The sequence below is a fragment of the Puma concolor genome, chromosome B4, assembly GCF_028749965.1.
Source record: "Puma concolor isolate L17-30 chromosome B4, mPumCon1.1.hap2, whole genome shotgun sequence".
Taxonomy (NCBI): Eukaryota; Metazoa; Chordata; class Mammalia; order Carnivora; family Felidae; genus Puma; species Puma concolor.
In genome coordinates, this window is record NC_141673.1 from 63995747 (window position 1) to 64009374 (window position 13628).

Sequence of the window (13628 nt, forward strand, 5' to 3'; positions counted from 1 at the left end):
ACAAGAGCAGGCTCCACCCCAGGTCCCTGCACCCATTCCCCATAGTCAGAGCGTCGAGTCCAACTGATGCTTCCAGGACCCCTTCCCTTTCTCTGCTTCCAGTAGCAATGGGAGGGGGAGAGGCCATGAGGAAGCTTGTTAATAGCTTTGAAGATGAAACAGGCCTGTGGCTGTGGATTGTTGACACAGCTACACTGAAGAGGCAAGCCTGGTTGGCTCTGAAGAGGCCGGGGTGATGCCAAGCCAATAAAACGCAGCTATTGTCTCTTTGCTGCCCCTTTTAATGCCAGCTGCCCCTGGCGCATAAAAGGGCCTGCCACAGCCCAGGGAGCACAAGCCTTTGGCTCTGTCCTCTGCCAGCTTCTCCACTGCTCCCACACCTTCCTGTCTCCAACATGACCTGTGGCTTCAGCTCCGTGGGCTGCGGATTCGGTCCCAGGAACTTCAGCTGCATGTCGGCCTGCGGGCCCCGGCCCGGCCGCTGCTGCATCACCGCCGCCCCCTACCGCGGCGTCTCCTGCTACCGCGGCCTCACCGGCGGCTTCGGAAGCCACAGCGTCTGCGGCGGCTTTCGCGCCGGCTCCTGCGGCCGCAGCTTCGGCTACCGCTCCGGCGGCGTGTGCGGGCCCAGCCCGCCCTGCATCACCACCGTGTCGGTCAACGAGAGCCTCCTCACGCCCCTCAACCTGGAGATCGACCCCAATGCGCAGTGCGTGAAGCATGAGGAGAAGGAGCAGATCAAGTGTCTCAACAGCAGGTTCGCTGCCTTCATCGACAAGGTGGGTGTCCTTGATCACACCGTCCCTGAACCCGAACCATGGTCAGGACTCCAGCGGGGCACTGAGGAGGGAGTCCGAGGCAGGCCTTTGCCCAGAGAAATCCCCAGCCAAGTCCAAAAGGGGAAGCAGTCACACCCCTAGGACACAGACAGAAAGACTAGATAAACCAGAGTGGTTTATCCAAGCCTTGGGGCTCAGGATCCAGGGGTGAACAACAATCCCCACTCTGTGGGCCTTATAGGGGGGCAGGCAGTATATGGTCTGGACTCAGTTGAATCCATCAGCAGATGTCAGTGTTCGGCTCAAGTCTGCAGCCATCTTCCCCATGAGGGGACGAGGGAGAACTCTCCAACTAGAAAGCAGTTCTGGGGCTGGGGAGGGCTCTCCGGAGCCAGACTGGAAAGAAGTCACTCTACAGAGATGCTCACCAGGAAGGACCCAAAAAGTCTGGAACTCCTACCAACACGAAACACCAAGGACAGTACCGGAAAGGACTTAGCAGGGTTGTAGCAGTCTCGAGACAAAGGGATCTGAATGAGGAAATGGACCGGCCGGGCCAACCTCATGGCAGGGAGATGGAGGTGAAATTTACCCGAGGCCCAATAGTCTGATTATTCTAGAGAGAGAAGAGCCCTCTGTGGGGCAGAGTTTTGAGTCTTTCCTCTGCCACTGTGAGGTCTCAGGCAGCCAGGTAACATCCCTGGGCCTTCAGTTCTGCACCTGTAAAACGGGAGGGTTGGAGTACAGAGCAGGTCTGCCCTCAAATCCCGGGTGACTATCATTCTAATGGCCTTGTTGTTGTGAGGTTTCAATGATTGGCACATACATTATTTTTCAACTTCTGCAGGCAGCCTTTCTAAAAAGGCCAGCCTGCCCATCTGCACGCCGACACCCACAGCTGCCCTGTGTAGTAGCTGTCCGGCCTGCAGGTGCCCAGGCTCACTAAGCCCTTTAGTGAAGTGAGCATAAGCCTCCCACTCCGCAAAGAGGTTAGCTGCTGGGTCTGAGGACACGTGACTAACAAGCAGCAGCAGAGTCTGGGCTCGGCATAGTTTAGCACATTCCGTGGCAGCCCGTAATGGCCCAGGAAAGACCGAAGCGGGCTCTCAGGAAGGACTTCCAGACGAGCTGATGAAGCCCTGGTGTGGTTTTGACATTACACCGGCCGGGGAGGACTCTGGGTCTGAGAGTTGGGGGCCTGCAGGTCCTGGTGCTGGGATCCCCGCCTCTTGCCCCCCACCCCCATCCTGTAAGAAGAAATTCTCAGGCTCTGCCTCTGGGCGGCAGGTGCGCTTCCTGGAGCAGCAGAACAAGCTTCTGGAGACCAAGTGGCAGTTCTACCAGAACCGCAAGTGCTGCGAGAGCAACCTGGAGCCCCTGTTCGAGGGCTACATCGAGACGCTGAGGCGGGAGGCCGAGTGCGTGGAGGCCGACAGCGGGAGGCTGGCCTCGGAGCTCAACCACGTGCAGGAGGTGCTGGAGGGCTACAAGAAGAAGTGAGTGCTGGAAGGTGCTGGCTCAGGAAAGGGCTTGAAGGAAGCTGCCAGCGCAGGCAGCAGTGTCTGGGTCTGTGGCTGGGACTCTGCCTGAGGATGGGGAAGAATCTGTACTCTCTGTCCTTCCTGGAGGCACATGGGGCCTGCGGGTGGGTCCTGGCCCGCTGGGAGATGGAGTTCACCTGGCCTTCCCATCTGCAGGTCAGGGAAGTGACATTTTCTCCCTTTCTCCATCCCCCAGACACTTCTCTTACGACCCCAGAAAAATTAACACCCCCGGTGCCTTTGAATCTAGCCTTCAAGGTCCCGGACGTTGCTTCTCAAGTTTACTCCTTGACTCAACCAGCATTTTCTGAGTGCCTACCAGGTGCCAGGCAGACACCGAGAAGGGGGCAGGCAATCCAGGGGCAAGGCATGGACACAGTGCCTGTCCTCGTGGGGCCTGCAGTCTGCTGGGAAGCAGGTCTGATCCAGTCACGGCACAGGCCATCTGTCATAAAGTGTGACACAGGATACGGAGGGTGCACACTGGGTGCTATAGGATGCTGGTTTCCAGGGGTGGCTAGTAGCACTCTCAGCCATGAACTTGCCAGACCGCCACACTCCCTGCCTCTGGCTCGGAGCTGGCCTTGCCCACAGAGCAGGAGGAAGTGGCAGGGTTGACTGGTACTGGCTGAGCCCAGGAGGGGGAATGACTGAGAGGGGTTCCCATTATCTATAGCAAAGCCAGGGGCAGAAGAAAGGAAAATGGAGCCCTGGGTGAAAAAAATACTCCCCCACCCTCTGCACACACACTCATGCACGTGTGCACACACCAAGCTTCCAGATCCTGCCCTCCCCCCCCCCATCCCCACCGAAAAGATCAGAGGTGATGTGAGCATGGGCACTTCAGTTCTCCAGTGTATCTCAGCAGGCCTGGACAGGCAGCCTGACTTCTTCTTGGTCCTGCCCCATGTCTTCTGGAGGCGGAGGGACGAGCAGGGAGAGGGTCTAGGAATCAGGCGTGCTTCATGGCCAAGTTGAGAGCTGCTCAGGCAGCGTCCTGTTCTTCCCTCCCACCTCAGGTATGAAGAAGAGGTAGCACTTCGGGCCACAGCGGAGAACGAGTTTGTGGCTCTAAAGAAGGTGAGTGTCAGAAGCCCAGCCCCACCCTGAGTCCCTGGCTGCCCCATCCTCACTGCCCCGCCACGTTGCCGCCAAGCCCTCAGAGCGCCCTGAGGACAGCTGGTCTCACAGCCCCTTGAACCCCACACAGGAGGTGGACTGCGCTTACCTCCGCAAGTCAGACCTGGAGGCCAACTCGGAGGCCCTGATCCAGGAGATCGACTTCCTGAGACGCCTGTACGAGGAGGTGAGGGAGCTCTCAGCCGTGGTGGGCATGCCCAACCCCCTGCCCAGCCCCCCAGAGGCCTGCTGACTTGGAAACCCAGGCTTGAGGCTGGAAGGTTGCAGGGGAGCAAGGAGAGGGAAGAAGGGAGGCAGAGGAATGGAGAAAAAAAGGGGACGGGATTAGTAAGGGGCAAGAGAGGGCAATCCCCAGGCCAGCCCACACAAAGCATCCCACAGCCTCAAGCTGTTTTCTCTGGCAACCAATAGCCTTCTTTTATAGACTTGGCCCAGCAGAATGTGAATGGGGCCTGACACAGGGTCTGGGCCCTGGGAAGCATCCACAGCATTCTGGCAGAGCGGGAAGCAGCCCAGGCTCACAGGGGCCTAAATGTCCCTGAAGCAAGCATTTGAAAAGTGGTTGCATCTTCCTCTAAAAGGAATTTCTTAACTGTACATAAAGTCCTACAATTTCATCAGAGGATTATCCGCTCCGCATAGGAGACTTTGGCTCCAAATAGGTCAAAGAAAGTACAGGCATCAGCATCAGCGAGTGACAAAAGGCACAGATAACTTGCTTCTGCTTCTTCCCCCACTCCTCCCCCCGCAGGAGATCCGTGTTCTCCACGCCCACATCTCAGACACCTCGGTCATCGTCAAGATGGACAACAGCCGGGACCTGAACATGGACTGCATTGTGGCCGAGATCAAGGCTCAGTACGACGACATCGCCAGCCGCAGCCGGGCTGAGGCCGAGTCCTGGTACCGCAGCAAGGTGAGGGGCACAGGACACCTGTCTCTTAGACATGACAGCACGGGGGAAGCCCGGTATACACTTAACAAGGCCTCTTCTGTATGGGGTTTCTGATCCCTAAGGATGGTGACAGAAGGGCAGAGAGCTCTTAGGTTATAGTTGTTGGGCAGGGCTGCCATGTATAGTTGCACAGGCTGAGCACTGTACAACCTCCCAACCATCTGTGGTGTCTGAATGGGTGGGAACCTCCATCCTGAGCCTCAGGAGCACCTCTGCTTTCCCCCCAGTGCGAGGAGATGAAGGCCACGGTGATCCGGCACGGGGAGACCCTGCGCCGCACCAAGGAGGAGATCAACGAGCTGAACCGCATGATCCAGAGGCTGACTGCCGAGGTCGAGAATGCCAAGTGTCAGGTACGGGTCGCCTGGGGCCTCCCCAGGGCCACACAGGCAGTGTGTGCCCCGACTGGCTCTCACCATTCATGATCCAGCCCATTTGCAGGACTCATGTCCCTGGTTGTGGTCCCTCAGGGGGACTCCGTTAATGAAGGGGAGAGGCCTGTTCTTGGGGTGTCCCCAGCTGCGGGAGGGGAGAGACTGGACACATGAGGGAAACGGACCGAGACACCCAGGACCATAACCCACTTTGTTCTCTCCTGGGCCCCAGAACACCAAGCTGGAGACCGCGGTGACCCAGTCTGAGCAGCAGGGCGAGGCGGCCCTGAGCGACGCCCGCTGCAAGCTGGCCGAGCTGGAGGCCGCCCTGCAGAAGGCCAAGCAGGACATGGCCTGCCTGGTCAAGGAGTACCAGGAGGTGATGAACTCCAAGCTGGGCCTGGACATCGAGATCGCCACCTACAGGCGGCTGCTGGAGGGCGAGGAGCAGAGGTGAGGCCCAACCCAGCTGCCCCAGGAATTACACTTGCCTAGATCTGCCCACCTTTGATTCCTCCGTATCCCAGTCTCAGTCCCAAGAACTGACCCCAAGCTAGACTCTGGGGTCTTGGAATCCCAGGTTTCAAAGGACTGGATCTTGGACATAGCATCCAGAGAGAAAAATGAAGGTCAAGTGTCACTGTGAGGTCTAGAGTCCCAGAGAACCCAGGTCCAGAACCAAGATACCCACTCTCTCAGTTTAGAACATCCTCAAATTTTTCCATCCTCAAGTCTTTCAAGATCCACTCACTGCCTGGTTTCTAGGAGGTTACCTTGCCCAAGGGTAGAGTTGCAGGCCAAAGTGTGACACTGGCCTCATGCGACTGCCCAAGAGAACCTTCCCTTTCCTAAAGCTGGACCCATCCAAGTATGCCATGTATGGTTGTACAGGCTATGCACTGCACAAAGGCAGCCATCTGAAGAGCAAATAAGAGCTGAAATCCAGCCCATGCTCTGCTTGCCAAATAGTGTGGCCTGGCATTGCTGAAACTGCCAGAAAGATACTTTTTAAAAGGTATACAAGGGCATAAATATAGACCAAAAATATACCTGAGATGATCCCTTCCAGCCTAGAGGAAATTTGAGGATCTCATCCTGACTTTTCTCTTTCCTTTCTTACCTTTTCTCCACTCAGGCTGTGTGAAGGTGTTGGAGCTGTGAATGTCTGTAAGTATCTTGAGCCCTGAAAAGGAAAATTTCCTGTTGGCAACAAGAATTGTCTGGCTGTGAGCGTATAGAAACACTGCGGGGAGTGTTTCCAATAATTCCCTCAGTAAATGGTAGTAGGTTGGTCATGCAGCAGGAGCGGCTAAGGTTAGCCTGCAGGAAGAACTGGCCAGCATACATGGGGTAGGGGAATAACAGGTCACTGCAGAACGGAACCTGAGATGTCACTCAATACAACCGCCACCTTGTATAGGTGAGGAAGCCGAGGACCAGAAAAAGGAAGGGACTTGCCCAAGGTCGCAAAGCAGAACGAGGAGTCTCAGAACCCAGGGCTTCCAGCCCAGCCAGGGCTCCTGGCTCTCCGACGAAGGTTCCTTCCATGCAGCTGAAGGCCCTTTGTGTCCTTCCCTTGAGGGTTAGGCAGATCAGAGAGGCTGAAGGAAGGTGGCCACATGGGGTGGCCACCAGCAAGACCTCCCGACTGTGCCCTTGTGTCCACAGGCGTCAGCAGCTCCCGGGGCGGGGTCGTCTGCGGGGACCTCTGCGTGTCCGGCTCCCGGCCTGTGACCGGCAGCGCGTGCAACGCCCCCTGCAGCGGGAACCTGGCGGTGAGCACCGGAATGTGCGCGCCCTGCGGCCAGCTCAACACCACCTGTGGAGGGGGTTCCTGCGGGCTGGGGAGGTGTTAGGCGGCCCCGAGAGAGCCAGAGAAGCCCCTCCTGCCTGCCAGATGTGCCCCTGCCTCCACCTCCAGCTGAGAACAGCGGTGCCTCGGTAGCTCTTCCCCTCGTGTTCTGAGAATACACCATGCGGCTCTTTCCCATCAGCCACTCCTCTGCTCGTCTTGTCCTACTGGAGGGGGCTGCTGCCTGGGAATGGACCCTTCCCTTCTGCTGTGTTGGCCTCTGGCCCCTCCCAGGGAGAAGGGCTCTCCTTCCCCGGCAGGAGCACTGCTGGAGGCCTCCCCTGCCTCTCTGGTCTCTTGTCCCCTGTTTTTCCCAATAAACTGGAGGACCTGCTTTCTGTGCTGTGGTATCTTGCTTTCTTGGCCTGAGCCCATGTCCACTGACCGGTGAGCACCCTGGCCCCACGGGCCTGTGAAGACCGGGACAGATCTGAGCTGTCTCAGGGCCTGGACACCTGCAGGGCCCGTCCCCAGACAGTGGCATCCTCCCCTGGCCAGGTAGTTTGGGACTTCTTCTTCTGACTGGTTCTGAAGGGAACCAAAGGAGGTCATGGTGTCGGCTGGAAGGCAGTTGGGGCAGTTGGTTCTAGCCTCCTTCCCCCTCACATACACCCCACTTTCTTGATACACCGCACTTTCTTGGTACACCCTCACTCTCTCCCCTCCCCCCACCACCACCCCCCACCCACACAGCACAGCAGCAACCACCTCAGGTGGCCGCCCTGTGTCAGTTTGGACCCCACCCCACCCCATTCCCACTGCTGCCCATCAAACAAGGGGAGATAAGACCCCTGACACCCACCTCTTGCCCATCCTTCCCGGCCCCCCCCCCCCCCGCCCCACCATACACACACCTCTTCAGCACCTGGGACAGCCTCCTCAAAAGCCCCGTAGCTGGTAAGAGCATACCATCTACTTGTTTCCTCGGCTCCCCTCCACACTACCCTCATCCTCAGATACCTCAGAGCTTCAGTCCTAAGGCTGAGAGGGCTCCTCTGCCCCCCGAATGGCCTGATCTCTCCTGTTCTCCGTTCGGGAAGAGTGGAGGAGTTCTCAGGAGGAAAAGCTTGAGAGGCCTCTAACCTCATTCAGGAAGAGCCAGGCCTGGAATAGCCTTCCACAGACCCCAGCCCTCCCATGCAGTCTACTTCCTTCTCACTGACCCTCTTCATTTGTCCCTTTGCCCCAGCTGTCCCCAGCCCCCATGCTGGCCACTCTTCCTCCAGGCCCTGCTCCTTCCCACCCATCTCCTCAAGCTGTCCTACGAGGACCCGCTACCTTCCCTCACTCCCTCCTGGAATCCCTGGGGCCCTCTCGGTTCCTCACCCAAGCCCCCTAGGTTCCCTGTGGCCCCCTGTCCCTCCCCATTCCTGAGCCCTGAGTCTCGGGCCTTCCACTACCTTCTTCTGCCTGTTCTGACTTGTTTCAGACCCTCAGCTGCTCCCAGGCCGAACCTCTCCCTGGCTCATGTCCCTCACCCAGACAACCTTGCCCTTGAACTTTCAGGTGCCTTGGGGCCCTTCTCTCACCTCTCGGCACACACTGCCTGGGCAATGACATCAGTCTCTGGCCTGCAGTTACCACCACAGTTAATGGCCTCCTTGATTAAAATCCCCCACCTGCACTTCTGAGTCCGGATGACTCCCCCGCCACCCGACCTCACTCCCCAGCTTCAGACCCACTTGCCCCAGTTCCTACAAGACATCTCCACTTGGCAGTTCTGGAGACTCTTCTAAGCCAACACACCTTCATGCTGAACTCACTATTCGCTCTCTGCCCGCCAGAGCCTCCTCTTGTGTCCCCGGTCAAGATCATTAACACACTTGCCCAGACCTATAATCTCCCCATGCCTGCATCCTCACCTTCAAAACCAATCAACCCCCAAGTGCTTTCATTTTCTATCTCCTAAGTACCCCTCTAAACCATCCCTTTCCTCTCTCTCTGTGCCACCACCCACATTCCGGGCCCCCACCATCCTGGCTGGAGTGCCAGTCTTCTCGCCTCCCAGCCCACACCCCACAGCAGCCAGAGGTCTTTATAAAACACAAGTCTGACCTTTCAGCGGGTCCCCATTGCCCTCAGGATGAAGTCCAGACTCCTGAACACAGCACACCCGTCCTATATATCTGGCTTTGACCGATCTCAGCGCCTCTCCCCACTCCCTGTCGCCCCTGCCTTCCTCCCCACCTCTGGCTCAGGACGCCTTGAACACATGTCAAGTGAGGGCTGGCCCAGGGGCTGTGCAAGGGCTTTTCCAGTTCTGACCTTCTTGCGCAGTGACTCTGAACTCTGCTCTGGGATCATAACACTCCCTCCCCAGGGACTTAAGGAGGATACTATAAGGACTGCCAGCCTTGAGATGTCATCCAGGTGCCCCAGAGGATCCCAGGGAGACCCCATGCCTCTGGACAGGATGTGTCTTCCTTCCACCCTGCCAGTTCAAGGCACCAGGCAGGACTGACGCTGCATACTCTCCGTCTATTAGAGCCTCCTTTCCTGGGTCCCTGAGCCCCACCTCCTCCATCACCACTGCCACCTCTCCATCAACGACAGGTGCAGCCACAAAGAGGCCTGGGCCTTGGTACTAGAGCAAAGGAGAAGCATGGTTGTAGGAATATTAACCAGGGAAAGCTGGCTACCTCCTGAAGGAATATTGAAGCCAAGACCTAAAGAAAGAGCCAGAGTTTGTTTATTCAATCAACAAATAACTATAGAGCACCTAATATGTACCAAGGACTGTTACACAAGCCAGGGTTCATGGAAGTGATGGAAATAATCACAGATGCCTGTCCTCCAGGAAGCTTACATCTTACGGCAAGAAAGTAAACATAAGTAAGGGGTTAACCAGGAGGAAGAGATGTGCTCCAGACAAGGGGAAGAGCATGGAAAAATCCAGGAACTCTAATAAGTCCTAAGGCTGGTGGGGAGGAGGGGGACCGCTCTCCAGTGCCATCAGAAAGCTTAAGATGAGCCCTTCCTGTCTATGCTTTTCCTCCACGGCCCACTCCTACCCCCACCCCCAACTCCACCCCAGAAAAGCTTTGCCCGCGATCATTCCTCATTCCTACTTCCTTCCAGGCACTTTTCACATCATCTTGCAGAGGTAGATGGCATGGGCCAATTCCAGGCTTCACAGAGAGCCCTGTGCCTCCTCTCTGGAAAGTCCGCATTGACTGCGAGGAACATGAGCTATCTGGATGTCAGGCCCCTGTGGGCTGACAAGCCTGAGGTGAGGCCAGCTGTGGTAGTGACCATACCCAGAGTCACAGTCCCTCGGCGTCTGCCTGGCCCTGCCCAGCAGCTGGAGTGAGTGCTCATTCAGTTATCACCCCAAAACATGGAGAAACTGAGGTTCCAGAAGCTGAAAAGCCTTGACCATGCACTCTTGGTGACTAAACCAGGACGAGAACCCCCAAAATTCCAGACTTTCCACACCCAGCCTTTTTCTTTTTTTTTTTTTTAATGTTTATTTTTTGAGAGAGAGAGAGAGTGTGTGTGTGTGTGTGTGTGTGTGTGAGCAGGAGAGGGGCAGAGAGAGAGGGAGACACAGAATCTGAAGCAGAATCTGAGTTGTCAGCACAGAGCCCGACACAGGGCTCGAACTCACATACTATGACATCATGACCTGAGCCCAAGTTGGACGCTTAATCAACTGAGCCACCCAGGTGCCTGCAATACCCAGGTTTTTCGACAACCCTACCCTGCCTCCTGCTGTTTACAGGCTCGAAATGCTGTGCCGTTATGATACCACAGTAACAGTAATAACAATAATGATGGCAGCTGTCAAGTATCAATTATGTGCCACACTGCACTCTAAACTTTTATTTGCGTGGTCTCACTGAATCCTTTTGTGGTGGCTGTCTTCAGAAATGTCCCCCAGCTATTCCTCCCCCCTCTGTACGTGCCACTTACTCCCCATCAATCCTCATTGCCCCTCCCCTGGATCTGGGCGGGGCCTCCGACTGCTTTGACCGATAGAATGTGGTGGAAGTGGCACTCTTGGGCTTCTGCACCCAGACCTTACGAGGACTGGCAGCATGTGGAGGAAGACAGAGGCTCCTGGCCATCAGCCCCAGCTGAGCTCTCGGCCAGTGGCCAGCGCCACATATCAACCACATGAGTGAAGCCACTTGGACCTCCCCGAGCCCCAGCCAATAATATGAAGCAGAAGAATCATCCAGGGTTCATCCCAGGGACCATCAGAAATATTGTTGTTTTAAGCCACTAAGTTTGGGGATACTTTGTGAACAGCCATAGATACGTGAAGAAGAAATCCGTACCTGGAAGGAGGGGGTGCTACCACGAGAAAACCTAAGACCTGTAACATTGTCAAACCAGGAGATAGAAACTTCACAGAAAGTCAAAAGCTTGTTTTTCAGAGAACTGTTTCTCCCTAATCAGCTACTGTGTCTTTTCTGCCCCCACTAACAAATACGCTAGCTGTCTCTGCAGAAGCCTAGACTCAAGGTCAACTCATATGGTTCCTGCCCATGAACAGGCAAAGCCCTGCATTCCTTACCAGAGACAACGAACCATCTGGTTTATACCCGCTCTCGGAGCATGCCCACAGTCCCTGCTCCTTGTCCTGAAATAACCTCTTACATTAGGGGCTGAATTTTGCCTCCTTCTGTGCTAAGAGTCCACCCCCAAGTGAACATGGGATGTATGTTACATGCATGTTTGCTCAGGGCGCACGCTCGATCTGTTTTCATGAATAGTCATAAGTTTCCCTGCCTTTCCATTTATATATATATATATATATATATATATATATATATATATATATGTATATATATAACCTCAACTCCTATGATTGTAAAAATTTGTTCTCTCCCCCTTCACTGAGGTCAGTTGGAGGCTTGCCATCATCCTGTCTCTTCATTTGGCTGCCTCTTGAATAAACTTTGTCCTTTCTGCATACTCAGCGTCTCAATGATCAGCTTTGCTGCACGTCGGACAAACAAACCTGGGTTCGGTCATGACTGATTCTGGGACCAGGCATCAGACAGAGTCTGAATGTCCTCCAGGAGACCATTAGAGAAAGCTGGACGGACAATGAAGAAGTTATTACTAGATGCTGTAAAAGGTGACCCATATTATGTAGTGGTGACAAGTTTGGCAGTACTATTTCCTGTGGTGACAAGGAAGGTACAAAGGACATCTATGGAGCTGGGGATCTGGCCAGGGTTTCCAGGTAGAATGACCAAGGTGCCACTGGCTTCTCTTAGCTGCCTACGATAAAACACAAGAGGACAGAGATGGACTGTGGAGGGAAATGTTCGGCTTTTTAACATAACTCAGAAGGACAGTCTTTCCAGTCAGCAAAAGGTTCTCAAAGTAAGAAATGGCTGCAGAACAAAGATCAAATTCAAAGCCCTGCCAGTAAACCACGCCCTCAAGCAAAAGCCAGATGAACACTGTGACTGTTAGATCATTTGCTGAGATCTCAAAAAGATTTAATTCATGGCCTCTTAGACTCACTCTGTGGACCAAAAGTTTTCTAAGCATCTGAAAGGCGCCATCGGAGATATTCTGTCTACTAAGCAACAGGGCTTCCAAGAATCTTCGGTATTGTCCTAAAGCATTGTGACTCTCAGTCTAAGGTTGAGAGGAGCCTATCTCAAAGCGATTTATGGGGATAGCTTCTGTCCAGCAAATTCTGACACACCAAAAACAACATTTTTAAGTTTTTTTTTTAATGTTTATTTATTTTTGAGACAGAGCATGAGCAGAGGAGGGGCAGAGAGAGAGAGGGAGACACAGAATCCAAAGCCAGCTCCAGGCTCCGAGCTGTCAGCACAGAGCCCGACGTGGGGCTTGGACTCACAGACTGCAGGATCATGACCTGAGCAAAAGTCAGACGCTTAACTGACTGAGCCACCCAGGCACCCCAGAAACATTTTTAAAAGAACTACAGCCATTCTCACGAAAAGAAATAGAGATAGTTCAAGATGAAAACAGGCCTCTGGTCCCCAACCTCCTATAGACAGGAAGCAGGCTAAGAAAACATGAGCCACTTGTCATGGAGAAGAAAGAGCGATCCAGAAAACGGAGCCAAGATCCCAAAGGATAGAGCCAAGAACAGAGGAGGACCACTTCCAAAGAGCAAAAGTGGGCACTAATGACACTCTACAACGGAAGGAGGTAGCAGGGCCTGGCTGACCATACTTGGAATTGCTAAGAACCAGTGACTTCTCAGTGTCCCCAATTTTTCCTCCCTCTAAATGGGAGTGCCCACTGTGGCTATCCTACCCCCATCTCACTGTTGCAGGACAGGTGTGTGGTAGACATAAAAACTCTTAATTCACAGGTCTTCAGATAGAGATAAACCATAATGGGGGGGGGGGGTGCTGCAACCAAGGAACCATGTCCCAAGAGCCTTGTGCATACCTGGATCTGATCCAAATAGTGAGATCCTGAACTTCAAGCTGATGTCATGACCTGATGAAACTTTGGGGGATCTTGGGAGGGAAAGAAAGGGAAGCTCGGACTGTGGAAGCAGTTTGCCCTAAGTCACACGTCTGGGAAATGGCAGAGGCAGGACGCTGAATTAGAAACCTAGTCTGACTCCAACCCCAGTGCCCTTTCTCTCCCCCACACTGCTTGTCTCACACTCCTTCCTTCTGTTCTCATCTTCACACCTTTCCTCATGCTCTTTCCTCTCCGGGAATGCCCCTGGGGTGGGGGGTGGGGGGCAAAATCACCCTGGTGGAGAACTCCTACGGCATACGTGGCCATTTCTAGAGACATGTTGGGTTGTCACAATGGATGGGGGTGGGGGTGTGCACCCGGCATCTAGCGGGTAGAGACCAGTGATGCTGCTAAGTACCTTGCAATGTTCAAGACAGCCCCCCAACAAAGAGCGCTCCAGCCCCAAATGTCAATATTGTTGAAGCTGAGAAATCGTGGTCTAGAGAAATCCATGACCACACGTGATTCCCTGCATCGCTGGGTCTTCTTCTGTGTCTCCAAGGCTTGCGTCGCTCC

The 13628-nt window shown here is 54.7% G+C and overlaps 1 protein-coding gene across 1 annotated transcript; it reads left to right on the forward strand.

Moving 5' to 3' along the window:
* Positions 1 to 311: 311 nt before the first annotated feature.
* Positions 312 to 6975, forward strand: LOC112867465 (keratin, type II microfibrillar, component 7C). The gene is made up of 9 exons (XM_086713320.1): positions 312 to 779; positions 2067 to 2275; positions 3340 to 3400; positions 3531 to 3626; positions 4212 to 4376; positions 4643 to 4768; positions 5022 to 5242; positions 5925 to 5956; positions 6458 to 6975. Exons 1-9 carry the CDS (start codon positions 396 to 398, stop codon positions 6643 to 6645), a joined length of 1482 nt encoding a protein of 493 aa, XP_086569446.1. The 5' UTR covers positions 312 to 395; the 3' UTR covers positions 6646 to 6975.
* The last annotated feature ends 6653 nt before the right edge of the window (positions 6976 to 13628 follow it).

Coding starts and splice junctions, on each gene's coding strand:
- LOC112867465 (XM_086713320.1), top strand. CDS start 396: ATGACCTGTGGCTTCAGCTCCGTGGGCTGCGGATTCGGTCCCAGGAAC. Junction 4,377..4,642: donor AGTCCTGGTACCGCAGCAAG/GTGAGGGGCACA, acceptor CTTTCCCCCCAG/TGCGAGGAGATGAAGGCCAC. Junction 4,769..5,021: donor TCGAGAATGCCAAGTGTCAG/GTACGGGTCGCC, acceptor CCTGGGCCCCAG/AACACCAAGCTGGAGACCGC.